Genomic DNA, 14,073 nt, shown 5'->3' with positions numbered 1-14,073 from the left:
AGCATGTACCTGGGTCTTGTTGGTGATTGCCCCAGATTTTCCAAGGCAAGTTTTAGAATACTCGTCGGCGCACCTGTATATAGCTACATAAATGTTACCATGATATATTGCAAATGGACGACATACTTTATTGTTGCCAGTTTTTCCCAGCACCAGGTTAATCAAACATGATTCACCACTCGCATAAGGTATAATATGCCTTTTACAACCCCCTTATACTCCATCTGTGGTGCCAAATAGTCCTGGTATTTTATTGGCTTTTTAGGTGAGTGAATGAGCCAAGTGTTTTCCAAACTAAAGTGACCGGCAGACTCAATGATGGAAATCTTTACCAGACCTCCCCTGTTGGAGGCGCTAGTGAGATGGCAGCAAACATGTTAATAAACAGGCTTCTTTAGTGTAGCATCCAACGGCTTCACTTTGGACCTGTAAAAGGGACTTTGATGCATGGTTTTACCGGGTCTTAATAAAAGGCCCAGTGCTGTTGATTAGGCGGTGGTACCTCTAAACATACAGGATTTGGAGAACACCCATGGAAGCTAAACATGTACTTGAGGGTTCACCTTCTAGCTACGTTGTACTTAACTATTATTTTACCGTTAAAGTAATTACATAATGATATTCAATTAAAAAAATGTAACCTGATTAACTATATTTGATTATGATTCTTCTATATGAGGGGTGTACACTCCGGTCCTCAGGGGCCACCAACAGGTCAGGTGAGCCACCTGTGCTGAAGCAGGGATTTCCTGGATAACCTGACCTGTTGGTGGCCTTTGAGGGCTGGAGTTGGCCACCTTTGTCTATGTTATTGGTACTAGTCTCCAGCCTGTACTTAATACCCTCAAACTCCATCCAGTAAAGACTCCACTGATTAATACAAAGCCATTTGAAGCTTGTGATGCTCTGCGGGGAGGGAGAGAGATTTTGACTGCTTTCTATTCCACAGAAGATAGGTCTCTGGGTGCATGTAAGAATACCAAGTACACAAATACCAGGGACCATGTCCATCCACAAGGGAATAATGGTCCAACTTACTACCAAAGTGCAAAGGGATAAGGTTGGTTGCACACATTACTGGAGGAAGGATTTGAACCTAAATAATTCACTGTCTGCACTTTAAATAAACTCCTCTACAATGAATCTTGCATGCGGTTACAGTACTGTAGGTGTTACCAAATAAAACACCCTAGTTGGTGATCAAAATTTCTAATATCTGCCTTACCTTCAATCGTGATATTCTTTATCAGCACCGGCTTCACTACATTTGATCCCAGAAGGATTCCTGTTGTTCTCCAATACATAATGTTAGTGCCCGATTTTAAAGAGACCTGTAATAACAACAAGGAAGAATGTTCCAGGTATCTCAAAAGAGATGGGAGGGTGGGTGAAGGGAGAGTGAGAGGGAGGGAGGGAGGGAGGGAGGGAGGGGAGAGAGAATGAGAGGGAGGGGGTGAGAGAGAATGAGAAGGCGCGGGTGGGGGGGTAACAGAGAGAGAATGAGGGTGGGGAAGGTGAGGGAGAGAGAATAAGAGGGAGGGTGAGGGACAGAGAATGAGAGGAAGGGACGGAGAGAGAATGAGAGGGAGGGGAAGGTGAGGGAGGGAGAATGAGAGGGAGGGGGTGAGAGAATGAGACGGCGCGGGGGGTAACAGAGAGAATGAGGGAGGGGAATGTGAGTGAGAGAGATTGACAGGAAGGGGGTGAGGAAGAGAGAATAAGAGGGAGGGGTGGGGGAGGGAGAGAGAATGAGAGGAAGGGGAAGGGTAAGGTGAGGGAGATCGAATGAGAGGGAGGGAGAGGGAAGGTGAGTGAGAGAGAATGAGAGGAAGGGGGTGGTGAGGGAGAGAATGAGAGGAGGGGGAGTGAGAAAATGAGTGACCGGGGTAAGAGATACAATGAGAGGGAGCGGGGTAAGGGAGATACAATGAGAGGTGGGGTGAGGGAGAGAGAGGGGTGAGAGAGAATGAGGTAGGTGAGGGGGAGATAGAATGGGGTAGGGGAGAGGAGGGGGATAGAGAATGGGGGAGGGTGGGAGGAGAGAATCGGACAGTGGGGAGGGTGTGGGAGAGAGAATGGGGAGAGTGAAGGAGAGAGAATGGGGAGGGTGTGGGAGAGTGAATGGGGAGGGTGTGGGAGAGAGAATGGGGAGAGTGAAGGAGAGAGAATGGGGAGGGTGTGGGAGAGAGTGAAGGAGAGAGAATGGGGAGGGTGTGGGAGAGAGAATAGGAAGAGTGAAGGAGAGAGAATGGGGAGGGTGTGGGAGAGAGAATGGGGAGGGTGTGGGAGAAAGAATGGGGAGGGTGTGGGAGAGAGAAGGGGAGGGTGTGGGAGAGAGGATGGGGTGAGTGAAGGAGAGGGAAGGGGGAGGGACAGAGAATGGGGAGAGTGAGGGAGAGTGAATGGGGGCAGGTGAGGGAGAGGGAGAATGGAGAGGGTGAGGAGAGAGAGAGAATAGGGGATAGAGAAAAAGTGGGTGAGAGAAAAAGGCGGAGAGAGGGGGGAGTGTGTATGAGGGAGAGAGGGGGGAGTGTGTATGAGGGAGAGAGGGGGGAGTGTGTATGAGGGAGAGAGGGGGGAGTGTGTATGAGGGAGAGAGGGGGGAGTGTGTATGAGGGAGAGAGGGGGGAGTGTGTATGAGGGAGAGAGGGGGGAGTGTGTATGAGGGAGAGAGGGGATTGTGTCGGGCCCGGAACACGTTCCACCAACATACAAAATATTCACAAATACAAGTAAAAATGGTAGGGTTGTTTTGCCCTGGCTCTATAAATTCAGGGGGCAGTTGTTGGAACTTGAAAATATACAACAACGCGTGATATATACTGTACGTCCCTCCTTTGTGCGAAATACACCGACCAGGCAGCCACAATAAAACTTCAAATAAATAAAAAAAGCCATCATCCGATTTTAAATCGGTTCTCGCTCATTAAGTAAAAATCTTATTTGCAAACATGATGAAAAAACCCGGATAGCTGTATTTTACCGAGTGATGCATCCAGTCGCTGTTCTCTGACAATCGAACCCATTTGTCATCTGGGGAACTCATTTCTTGGCACTGGTCATTCTGAATCTGTGGATTGCCAAAATAAAGAGGCTCAAACCTGGGAGGTGGCTGGGGTATAACAGGCAGAATTTACAAGCACAAGTAAGTGTAGGACAGGAGGGGGAGGGGGGGGGTAACTCCAGTCCTCAAGAGCTACCAACAGGTCAGATTTTTAGGATATCCCTGCTTCAGCACAGACGGCTCAATCAGTGGCTCTGTTGAATTATTTATCGCCAAGTTCCTCAGGAACACTACAGGAGAGAGGCGGCCCCCTTCTATCCGCGCTCCGGTCCCGAGGCGAGCGGCTCTGCCCCCCGGCCAGACGGATGGCAATCCCAGGCCAACCGAGGCTCCGCGGCGCTGCGGTATCGTCAAGCTTAGGGGGGATTCTGACTTAGAGGCGTACAGGTATAATCCCACAGATGATAAAGCTGTAGCAAGATTTACAGTCTCCTGTGTCGCAACCGAAGAAGCAAAAATCTGGGGCGCCACAGACAGTCTGCTGCCTGCACAGCGCGGGGCGTTGGCGCTTCCGTATCGGAGCCCTACAGCGTTCATCCTCCGGTGCAGTGACGTAACCGGGGGGGGTGGGGGGGAACAATGGTAGCGAGAACAGTCAGTCTTGCTACAGCTGTAGCTTTGCCCCATTGGCTCCTCAGCCAAGCACATACACCGAATGTCTGACCATGCGGTGCCTCTTGTACTGAGCAGGATTACTATTGTGACAACGCATCATCGGTAGGGTAAAAGCAACCTGTCTCACGATGATCCACTAAAGAACGTGTACTTCAATGTTACATCTACCATGAAACTTGTATTTTAAGTCAAGTAAAAAGACAGGTCCCCAAAATACAGAGAAAGACTTACAAAGAACTCGAACAAGATGTTGTTATCAAGATACTGATATTCAAATGAGACAGAACCAGTCTTCTTCAGGTGCACGGCATAGATCAGGGAAACTGTGCAGTCGTCCCTGTTTGATTCGATGTAGTTTCCCCGAGGAATCCATGATGAGCTGGGGAAACACGGGAGTACATCTTGTTACAGTATTAATAAGGGGAAGGATGTCATGTGCTCTGTCAATGACCGACAAAGGTCACCACCTTCGTTAAAGTCACTGCTAACTTTTTCTTTCAGAAGACGTGTGATGTAATACTAAGTGACATTTCCCACACTATGACCTAGTCTGAAAGTGAGCTGCTTGTGTCGACTTTTAAAGCAGATGACAAGCCTTATTTTTAGGTTTTTGTCCTAGCTGTTTTTCATTGACATTTTTATTTCGGGAAGCCAAAAGCCGACAGAGTATTTGAGTAGAGTATCTACGTCTGAACTCCTGCTGCTCATTCTCACTTTCTCCACTCTACTGGGCAGCACTTTTCCATGCAGACATCAAAGGGTCTTATGAGTAAAAAAAGAATATTCTCAGATAAGGCTCTTTGAGGTCTGCTAATAATTCAGGTTTTGGCACACTTTGTTTTGGAATAAAATACGCATTTAGAAAAAATGAGTGAAAGAAAAGAAGGAAATCTTTAAAAATGTTTTATAAAAATAAGCATACAGGGGGAACTATCCTTTAAAGCAGGGGTGCACAATCTTTTCCCCCTGCACCCCCCCTGCCGTCTCTCCCCTCCTACTCGCGCCCCCTCCTTACCTTTGCTCCAGCATGCTGATGTCACAACGTCATGTTGCCATGGCAATGCAGCGTTGGGTGACCCTGTTGCGTCATTCACAGCCATCTGCACCAAGGCAAATGAAATTAACAGAGGCCTTCGGCGCTCCTCCGGCATTTAATTTAAATGCCTTCGGGAAGAGTGCGGAGCCTCTGTAAACGCTGCGCCCGCCGCAGAGAATCTCGCCACCCCCCTCCCCCCCCCAGCCTGTTTGCGCACCCTTGCTTTAAATGATAGTTTTTGAGTATACAACCATATCAGTTTGTTTCCATCCTCAGACAAATCGCTTTATCTTCCAAGGGCTCATTTGCATGTCATTACCCATAATTCCTAGCGGCAGGGGAAGCACTGTTTAGGGGGACCCATCTGAGACATGTACATTTGTGCTCATAAGTGTTGTTTATCATTGCTATGTTGTACGGTAGCTTGTAATTGATTAATAAATGACAACATTAGTAATTTCACTACACTGCAGGAAGAGTAACAGAAATGTGCTACAGGATTCCAACCCTGAGATGGCTGCCGTAGATAAACAAAATGGGGCCCTAAGAGACATTTTGGCAACAAAGGCTTTGTTATACATAGATGTGTATAATCCCATTGGGATTATATGGGGGGGAGGGGTACACCATATGGTGTAAGGAATTAAAGGGTTTGAAGGAGTTGGATATTGAGCCCCTGCCCATTTTGATAGTATGTTGCAAAGTGACCAGGCCGGGGCCTGACCACACCCTCCTTCCGGAATACAGTATGCTGGATGAGTCTAGGGCATGGGTCTCAAACTCAGTCCTCAAGGGCCACCAACAGGCCATATTTGATCAATATCCCTGCTTCAGCACCGGTGGCTCAATCAGTGGCTCAGTCGAAGCAGGGATATCCATAAAAGATGGCCTGCTGGTGGCCCCTGAGGACTGAGTTTGAGACCCCTGGTTTAGAGTGACTTAGCAGAGGCTTAGCTCTACCCCTTTTCTACCCAGAGACAGGGAGATAGAAGATAAACTATAAATAGGAGGTTAGAAGTTCACCCTCAGATGCCAGGAGGAGAGCCAGAGGAGGGGGCCTCACCTGTAAATATGTAAGTACACAGTTATGTAACTAGTAGAATAGGGTAGGATTCCCTCTGTTGTTTTAATAGATAGGGAAGTGCCCTTGCAGTTAGGATCTTTAGCATGAGGGAGAAGTACAGGCTCCCAGATGGGAGGCCGTGTCCCCTAGGGGTTACTCAAATAGTAACCCTGGGACTAGCCTATTAGATAGTAGCCCTGGAATTAGATAGTAGCCCTGTACACACTCCCACTGTGAGTATCACAGGGGAGCATAAGGCTGCGTCCATATAAGGGCAGACCGCGCCGATGCGTCCGCACACTGCGTGATCAGACTGCCTAAAGGCAGTGATCGCGTCTATGCAGTGCGCGGGCTGATTTCTCGCGCGATAGGGTGGTCACGTGAGCGGTCACTGGCCCGCCCATAGACACGCCCCCGGACAGCGCGCGAACGAAGGCCAGGGAAAGCGCGCGCCTCCGCACTCCTCCGCACGGCTGCTGTGTCTATGGACGCAGCCTAAGGCTGAGGCCCCTGTGTCGGCGCTGTACCTGCGCCTGCCAGGCTGCCAGTGCGTGCAGCTGAGATCCCCGGGCTGCAGTGAGCTGCAGGGGGAAAGACAGGGGGAGCGTGGTGGGAGCGTGGCGGGGGGCGCAGCCACGAAATCACCCTGCAGGTGCGCCCTCATTGGCTGAACCGCCGCGGGGCGTGGCCAGCTCTCCGTTGCGAGTTCTGAGCACAGATTTATTGTCTTCAGGGAAATCTGTGCACACAACGCGGCGGGCAAGGTGGGTAGCGGGCCCGGCCCCATTGTGGGGCGGGTCTTGTCCCTGCAGCGCCCGCCATAGCAGGCGCTGCAGCAGGCAGCGGGGACCTAGCCGTTATATGGAAGCCCTCTTGCTGTGAGCATCCCAGGGGAACATAAAGTAGGGCCCATGGAGAAGGGACCCTCCTCTGCCATCCTAGCACTGAAGCGCTGAACAAATGGATGGTCAGCAAGAGATAGTTCAAAAGACTGTTTGACCAAATATATAAAGTGGCAGCCCAATCAGGGACCCAGAAAGTATTTGGAGAGCATGTAACAGAAGGAATACTTTATCGTGTATGTCGATGTAACCAGTTAAAATATCCTAAGGCTGTGCCTATCCAAGAATGCAGCGATGCATCTGGGGAAGCTGTTATTCAGCTAACTCTGTAAATAAAGCCTGTCCTGTTTCTTTCTACCTTCAACACCAGCTGCATAGACCCAACACCCGACAGGGTAATAATACACTGTACAAGCCAAATCTAGAGACTATCTGATATAAACTCCCTAGGAGCCAGGCAGGGAGGTTACATTTTAATGAGCCAAGATCTTCCATTCCTCTGCAGCAGATATTAAAGGGAAGCTCCCTGATGTATAGCATGAACAGCTGATTTGAATGCACATTTTCTATTTAATCATTTTCCCACACGTGTTTTTTTTCAGCCCTACTTTTCTTAATTTCGATCTTGTCCCGACAGCAATAGAACACTATACTTATTCCTACAATTCAATAAGAAGCCCGGCTTTAATCTAACAAGGAAAGCTACCGCTTTGAAAATGGCTCTTTTGGGAGCGTAAAGTAGGTCAACTTATTCTTACACTTCATGTTTCCATTCTGTGATTGGCATAAAGAAGATTGTCCTATTTTAATAAAACTTTCCCATTCTAGTCCTTACTGGGGGTGGTTATCTAACCAAGAATGAAAAAAGATAATCCGTGCCCAAGTTCCCCGTAACAATTTTCTCCTTGCCGAACAGATGGCAATGGGCATTGTGTGCAAGTTTATGTATTTATATGTATGTGTATGTGCTGTATGCATTGCACATTCTGCCTGTTGAAAGAAGGGTGACTTCCCCTCTCTGTTTTCCTGCAGGTTCTTAAGTACAGAAGTAGCCGTGCTTAATGATTCTGGTACCAGAGTAAGTTGCATTCAAGCAACCGCAGCTTCCCCGGCGCAGGGAAGATTAATGCTGCGGGGGGTCCAATCCAGAAGCATGGACAGACACTTTTCCTGGACCCGCAACTTCTTGGTTCCCAGTCGCGGTTCCAGGGACAGTGAGGAAGTGCAGCCAACACAAAGACAGCAGCTGCAGAACGCAGTAGGTGCAGAGTCATATGCTGTGTAGATGGTGGTTATGTAACAATGTCATGTAAGACATGTTTGCATCTGCAACAGTCTGCTTCCCAATCATGTGCTTTCCTCAACACACACACACACTTTGGCCATTACCTACGTGGCAAATAACCGTGCAGCACTTACTTGTCACAGCTATCAGGTTTACCTCCCGAGAACTCAGCAGTGGTTTCCATGAAAGTTGCCACATTGGAAAATCCAGACGGCATCTTGCCCCATTCATCAAACTTGATTCCGGTTCCCAATGAGTAGGTGCCCACGGCACACTTACTGCATAACTGGGTCTTCATTTCCAAGAACTCCCCTGAGGCACAAGAAAAAGCTGCAAGGGAGAAAAAACTCATTACAAGAAGAATGGCCATGATTGGTACTAAAAGAATGTTGTGGCACCTGTACTCAAAGAGGTGTAAAAAATATATACCTGCTACTGTAAATAGCTGCTTTTTATTTGTAAAAGGTGAAATCACTAAATTAATCAATAAAGCGATCATTCAATTAACATTTCATTATCCAATGCACCCACCTCTAATTATCGCTAAGACAACGTGGTTAGGTATGTGCTTACTGGGGAAATATGGTCTATTGGTAATACCAGAGGGCAGAGTTTGGGGGAATCCTGCTGCTGAAACTGCTGCCAAAATGATAACTTGCCCTAACATTAACACACACATTTATCCTAGTCCTAACTGTGGCTTGCTTGGGTCAATGAGAAAACATGATAGGTGGGGAGTGCAGAAATGCATGTCTGTGAGGTAGCCCATCAATAGGACTTCTTAGCCTATTTTTGAAAATGCTAAGCATTAACATTTAACGAACATATATAAGATATTAAGATGTTAGAGGTAGTTTCATTTAGGAAGAGTGAATACAGTCCAATAAATGAACATTGCCAAAAGTGTTGTGAAGAGGCGGTCATTGCTGCCGCCAGGGAAATGAAGTTTTCTCACGCTTTAGAAATAAATGGTAGGTTTATTCGTGCATGTATACAAAATCTGCCACAGAGAAAAAAACTCTGACGCGTTTCGTCACGTAAGTGACTTTGTCAAAGAGTCACTGGACTAAAGAGGCCTTATTCTATATGCACATTGTTGCTATCATTGTTCAGGTCTGGATAGTTTATGCTGGGGACAATTCTAGCAGCACCAGTTTTTCCTATGAGTGATCATAGGTTTTTTGCAATAAATGAACATGACTCCTAGTGCATCAGTGATCCTCCAATCCTTTGCAAGGCCAGGATGTTGAGAATAAACATCTAATAACTTATTCCTATTCAAATCAGGGTCATGAAACTGGGCGCAGATGTATTGGTTAGTCCTAAACCCAGGTGTGGTTGGTGGTCCCTGAAGAGAGGTTTAATAACCTGAGTTTGAATGTACGTTCTTTAGGGCAGGTTTTCCAGGCGTTTACTTGCACATGGTACAACTAGCACATGAATAAGTGGAAAGAATATCTCCTGAATTAGTACAGTAATTAGTCATCAAAGCCTAATACTTATACAATGTACTAAATTCTGTATTTTTTTTAAATTAAAGTGATTGGCAATCTCCTATTTTCCATGTTGCATTCTCACTAAACTGTTTGCCTGCTAATTGCTTTCCACTCAGCGTGTCATTTTCTGTTCAGTTATTGTCGTTGGCTGTGATATTGTGTTCCCTTGGCTAAAACACACCTCTGCTTGTAAAACTTGTCTTGCCGTGTACAGTGTACAACAAGATGCAGCCAATGCCCGGATAACTCACTCAACACGTAAGAGCTTGCATTTTTGGCACACAGGCTAGCCAATATAGATATTATTTCTATCCTACAATTGCTGTTTTTTTCAGCAAACTTTTATTTTTCTAGTGGTTGACATGGAACCCGATGAAAAGATAAAACCATCCTCATTATATAAAACCGCAGCATGATACTGTCTGCATTCCCAAGCAAATAAACCGCAGCAACAAAATATGCAAGAAGATATGCAGCTGCACTAGTTTATCCAAAATGATGGAGGTGACAGGTGCATTCCACATGCTGTACTCAGCAGCCTTTTGTTCATTAATATAGCTCACTTTTAAACAGGGACTAACCCTGTAACTGAACCAGCAGCCATTTAAAGCACCTGTGTAATCTACACAGCCACTTTAACTATGTACATAGCCTTATTGTTAGTGAATCGCTCAGCTTCAATCATTACATTGTGAATATAATCCACAAAATAGGGGGCGCAGGCATAGTGTAAATCCTTTATACAGACAAATTCATAGACACGTTAAAAGAATGCACTCACCAAAAAATAAAAAAAGTGTATAGTCGCCTGTGTTTGAGACCCAAGCCTCTCACTGCCTCCGTAGATGATCAGCTGTGTTCCTCTCATGTGTAGACTATTGTCTCTCAATTATGGGACAGTGAATATGGTCACTTTTCCATCCTATTATAACGAATCTTAGTCATAGCACTTGCCTTGTGTGGATACAATTAGACAACTTCTATCTTTGCACCACACTTACTGTACCAACTTTTGTATTTGCTACTGATTTGCACTCAAAGGGACACCTTCTATCAGTGGTGGTACTATATTATATTATCTTTTCGATTGCCATCTATTGCATATCATTTGTTTTTATTCTGTGCTATTAATGTATTTTCATATTCTACTATTGTTCCCATACTGATAGGGATATATATACCTATACCCACCGTTATTTCTCATTCAGCGCACAACAACACACCCACTAATGTATTATTTTATTTTTTCATATTGATTATAATCCAGTTGGGATTGTGAGGTTTCTACTCAACGAATAAGAAGCTTCCTAATAAAAGTGCCAATTGGGGTTGGACATTGTAGAGTTAGACCTGGGACATAGTGGTTTTAAGCTCGCTGAGGCGGGCTGAGCCGCGCTGAGCAGATGCACAAAGCCCCTGCATCTGTCATCAGCGCGGCTATAGTTTCTCCGTCCGCATGCGCGCTGATGCGTGCGGAGGCTGAGAAACTTTCCCGAGACAGGCAGTTTTGAAATTTGCCGCTCGGGGAAGCGGAGGAGCGGTCACGTGACCGCTCCCATCCAATGGGAGCGGGGGGCTAGCCCACCTCCCACCCCCTGGCACGCCTCCGCTCCGCCCCCGCCCCCAGAGCGCGCTCACTGCCTCGCCTGCAAGGACAGGGAAAAGCCCCATTTTGGAGCAGGCGAGGCAGAGCAGGAGTGCGGCTCAGAGCTGTTTGCTCCTCTATGTCCCAGGACTAAATGTTCCAGTCCTGCTCATGAGAAATAATTGCTGCCTCTTTTACCAGCCCCTCCGGCAGCCAAAGGGTTAGACCAGAAAATATTGAAGTTTGATTGAAATAATGAAAATATGGGCAGGAATCAATAGTTTGTGTGAAGATATTCGGAGACACAGAGTACTGTATAACTATTGTACTGTATTACTTATTATTTGCATAACTATTGTACTGTATTACTTATTATTTGCATAACTATTGTACTGTATTACTTATTATTTGCATAACTATTGTACTGTATTACTTATTATTTGCATAACTATTGTACTGTATTACTTATTATTTGCATAACTATTGTACTGTATTACTTATTATTTGCATAACTATTGTACTGTATTACTTATTATTTGCATAACTATTGTACTGTATTACTTATTATTTGCATAACTATTGTACTGTATTACTTATTATTTGCATAACTATTGTACTGTATTACTTATTATTTGCATAACTATTGTACTGTATTACTTATTATTTGCATAACTATTGTACTGTATTACTTATTATTTGCATAACTATTGTACTGTATTACTTATTATTTGCATAACTATTGTACTGTATTACTTATTATTTGCATAACTATTGTACTGTATTACTTATTATTTGCATAACTATTGTACTGTATTACTTATTATTTGTATAACTATTGTACTGTATTACTTATTATTTGCATAACTATTGTACTGTATTACTTATTATTTGTATAACTATTGTACTGTATTACTTATTATTTGCATAACTATTGTACTGTATTACTTATTATTTGCATAACTATTGTACTGTATTACTTATTATTTGTATAACTATTGTACTGTATTACTTATTATTTGCATAACTACTGTACTGTATTACTTATTATTTGCAAACCCAGAGTAACATTTCTGTTTTATTCTCAAATGTACAAATCCCCCTTTCTTTTGTAAAGAAATTGGATTTATTTAGAAAGACCCATATTTACTGAGAAATGCTATTCCATATGACTTGGCCCATCTTCTGGCCCATCCAACTCGTTGGGTAGTAAAGTGTTTTCTGGCGCCGAAAGCAACTTACTGCTGCGACACACTTTATTCGAGCAAATACCCAGTATGTACCTGGCAGATACCTGGAATGCGCCGCTCCTCACCTCTGACAAGCCCCGTTGCGTTTGCCTTCCCAGCCTGGGTTCATGCCTGGCTGACGGGCGGCTGATCTGTTAAATGATAATGATTAGGATTTAATAGGCTGCAATGCTTCGCGTGTCTACCAGATGGCATAAATTCATGAATTGTAATGCAGTATATATATATATACTGTGCAGTATTGCAGCCAGCGGGAATAAAATACTTCAATCCCTGCCTGGAAAATAACGCAATGCACTCGGGCAGAAAACAGTCACAAACCTCAATACACCCGGGTATACCCGAATTCGTGGGACTAGCCGAGCTCGAATAAAGTGTGTCGCCAGTGTATAGAGTAGTGCTGCTTAGTAATTTGGGCCTTTATCCCTTGCTGTTTTTATAGTATACACACACAATCCCAGCAAGCTCAGAGCCCCAAAACCCACCACACACACATGTATATATATATTAAGAGTCAAAAGGAGTGCTACTGAGCGTGGCCAAATGTATACAACAAAAGACAGAAATGCCCAAATCCTACATCCAATGTGACAAAAATACACAGTGAAATACTTATATATTCCCTTGAATAAGGGTCATTTAGTTAAACCCTTTGGCCAAACGTTACAAGCCTGCAAGCCACATCAAGGCATGACCAGTAAGCAGGTCCTAACACTACCTATGCAAATTCTCATTTACCTCTGCTGGAGGGAGAATAACTTCAGTGGATCTGTACTGCACAGGAACATGGGAAAAAAACCTTGCTACTTAAAATGTGGGGTGGGGTGGGGTGAGCTTAAACCCTTGGAGGAGGGGCCGCGAACCTTCAAACAACTGATACCAATTAAAAATCAAATTAATAAACACACAATCCAAGGAAGCTCTTTATAGTATAAAGATGGTATAATTCTTTACCACTACTATTTAAGCCAATTAAAAGAATTCTAGAAAGGACGTCTAAAGAAAGCACATGCACGATTCTTAATCACTAATCTCTATTCAGCTGTGCACAGCATCTGTCTTCAAGTGTTATTAAACCTGTGCTATGAAAAGGTCACTTATCTAAGTAATGGTCTGTGACATAATTAGTCTAACAAGATGACCTGCCTTGATTTCATAATACAACAACTAGATTGATATGATCATTTTAATAAGGTAAGCTTGCATGTAGAGCGGACAATACTGTATGCCTTCTAGTGCTCTGTGCATGTGAATTAGCCATGACTCCTACAGAAAGATAATACATGTTCTAATTGAGGCAGTCATCATGTGGCTAAGTGCGGGCTGGGTTGCCCTGACAACCATGAGGAGCTGTCAAGTAGCAGGAAATCAAAAGATTGAGATCCCGGAGTTCAGGACCAGAGACAGCAATATATACAAAAACAAACCATTCTCAGTCAATGAATGAGACTTCATTCCACCGAGTAAGACGTATTCCAAATAATTGAGGTTTGATTGACCCAGCTCACATGGTGTTTTTAACCAGTGTGATCATCCGGCTGACATGTCTTTACCCATTCACTGCCTGAGTTCTCTTCCAGGTACTGTACTTTTGACTGTAAACCTTTCTTCTCCATGTTGCTCCAACAAATTTCCTAATTTCATCCTCACATCTTGGTCTTTTGATAACTCTTGGAATCCAGCAAAGTACCAACTTCATCCAACGAGTGTCATCTCTTCTTGCTACTGCCATTTTAATTTCTTCACCCTTGTGATGTTATAGATTTTGGTTTGCTCCCATACCCATTCATTCTTTTTTCTATCTCTTCAGGTAATACACAGCATACATGTCTCCATACTT

At 44.6% G+C, this 14,073-nt stretch overlaps 1 protein-coding gene across 2 annotated transcripts in view; it reads right to left on the bottom strand.

Annotated features, from left to right (window-relative positions):
* ELAPOR2 (endosome-lysosome associated apoptosis and autophagy regulator family member 2) overlaps positions 1-14,073 on the bottom strand; it is a 166,188-nt gene that overhangs the window by 59,244 nt on the left and 92,871 nt on the right. For both annotated transcript variants that reach the window (XM_075599549.1, XM_075599550.1), the window contains exons 3-6: positions 8,040-8,235; positions 3,911-4,058; positions 2,984-3,070; positions 1,226-1,331 (exon numbers count right to left, since the gene is read on the bottom strand). In XM_075599549.1, coding sequence (XP_075455664.1) covers positions 1,226-1,331; positions 2,984-3,070; positions 3,911-4,058; positions 8,040-8,235 — 537 coding nt within the window. The remainder of the gene's footprint in view (positions 1-1,225; positions 1,332-2,983; positions 3,071-3,910; positions 4,059-8,039; positions 8,236-14,073) is intronic.

The sequence above is a fragment of the Ascaphus truei genome, chromosome 5, assembly GCF_040206685.1.
Source record: "Ascaphus truei isolate aAscTru1 chromosome 5, aAscTru1.hap1, whole genome shotgun sequence".
Lineage (NCBI taxonomy): Eukaryota > Metazoa > Chordata > Amphibia > Anura > Ascaphidae > Ascaphus > Ascaphus truei.
This window is presented reverse-complemented; position numbering and strand designations above follow the sequence as displayed.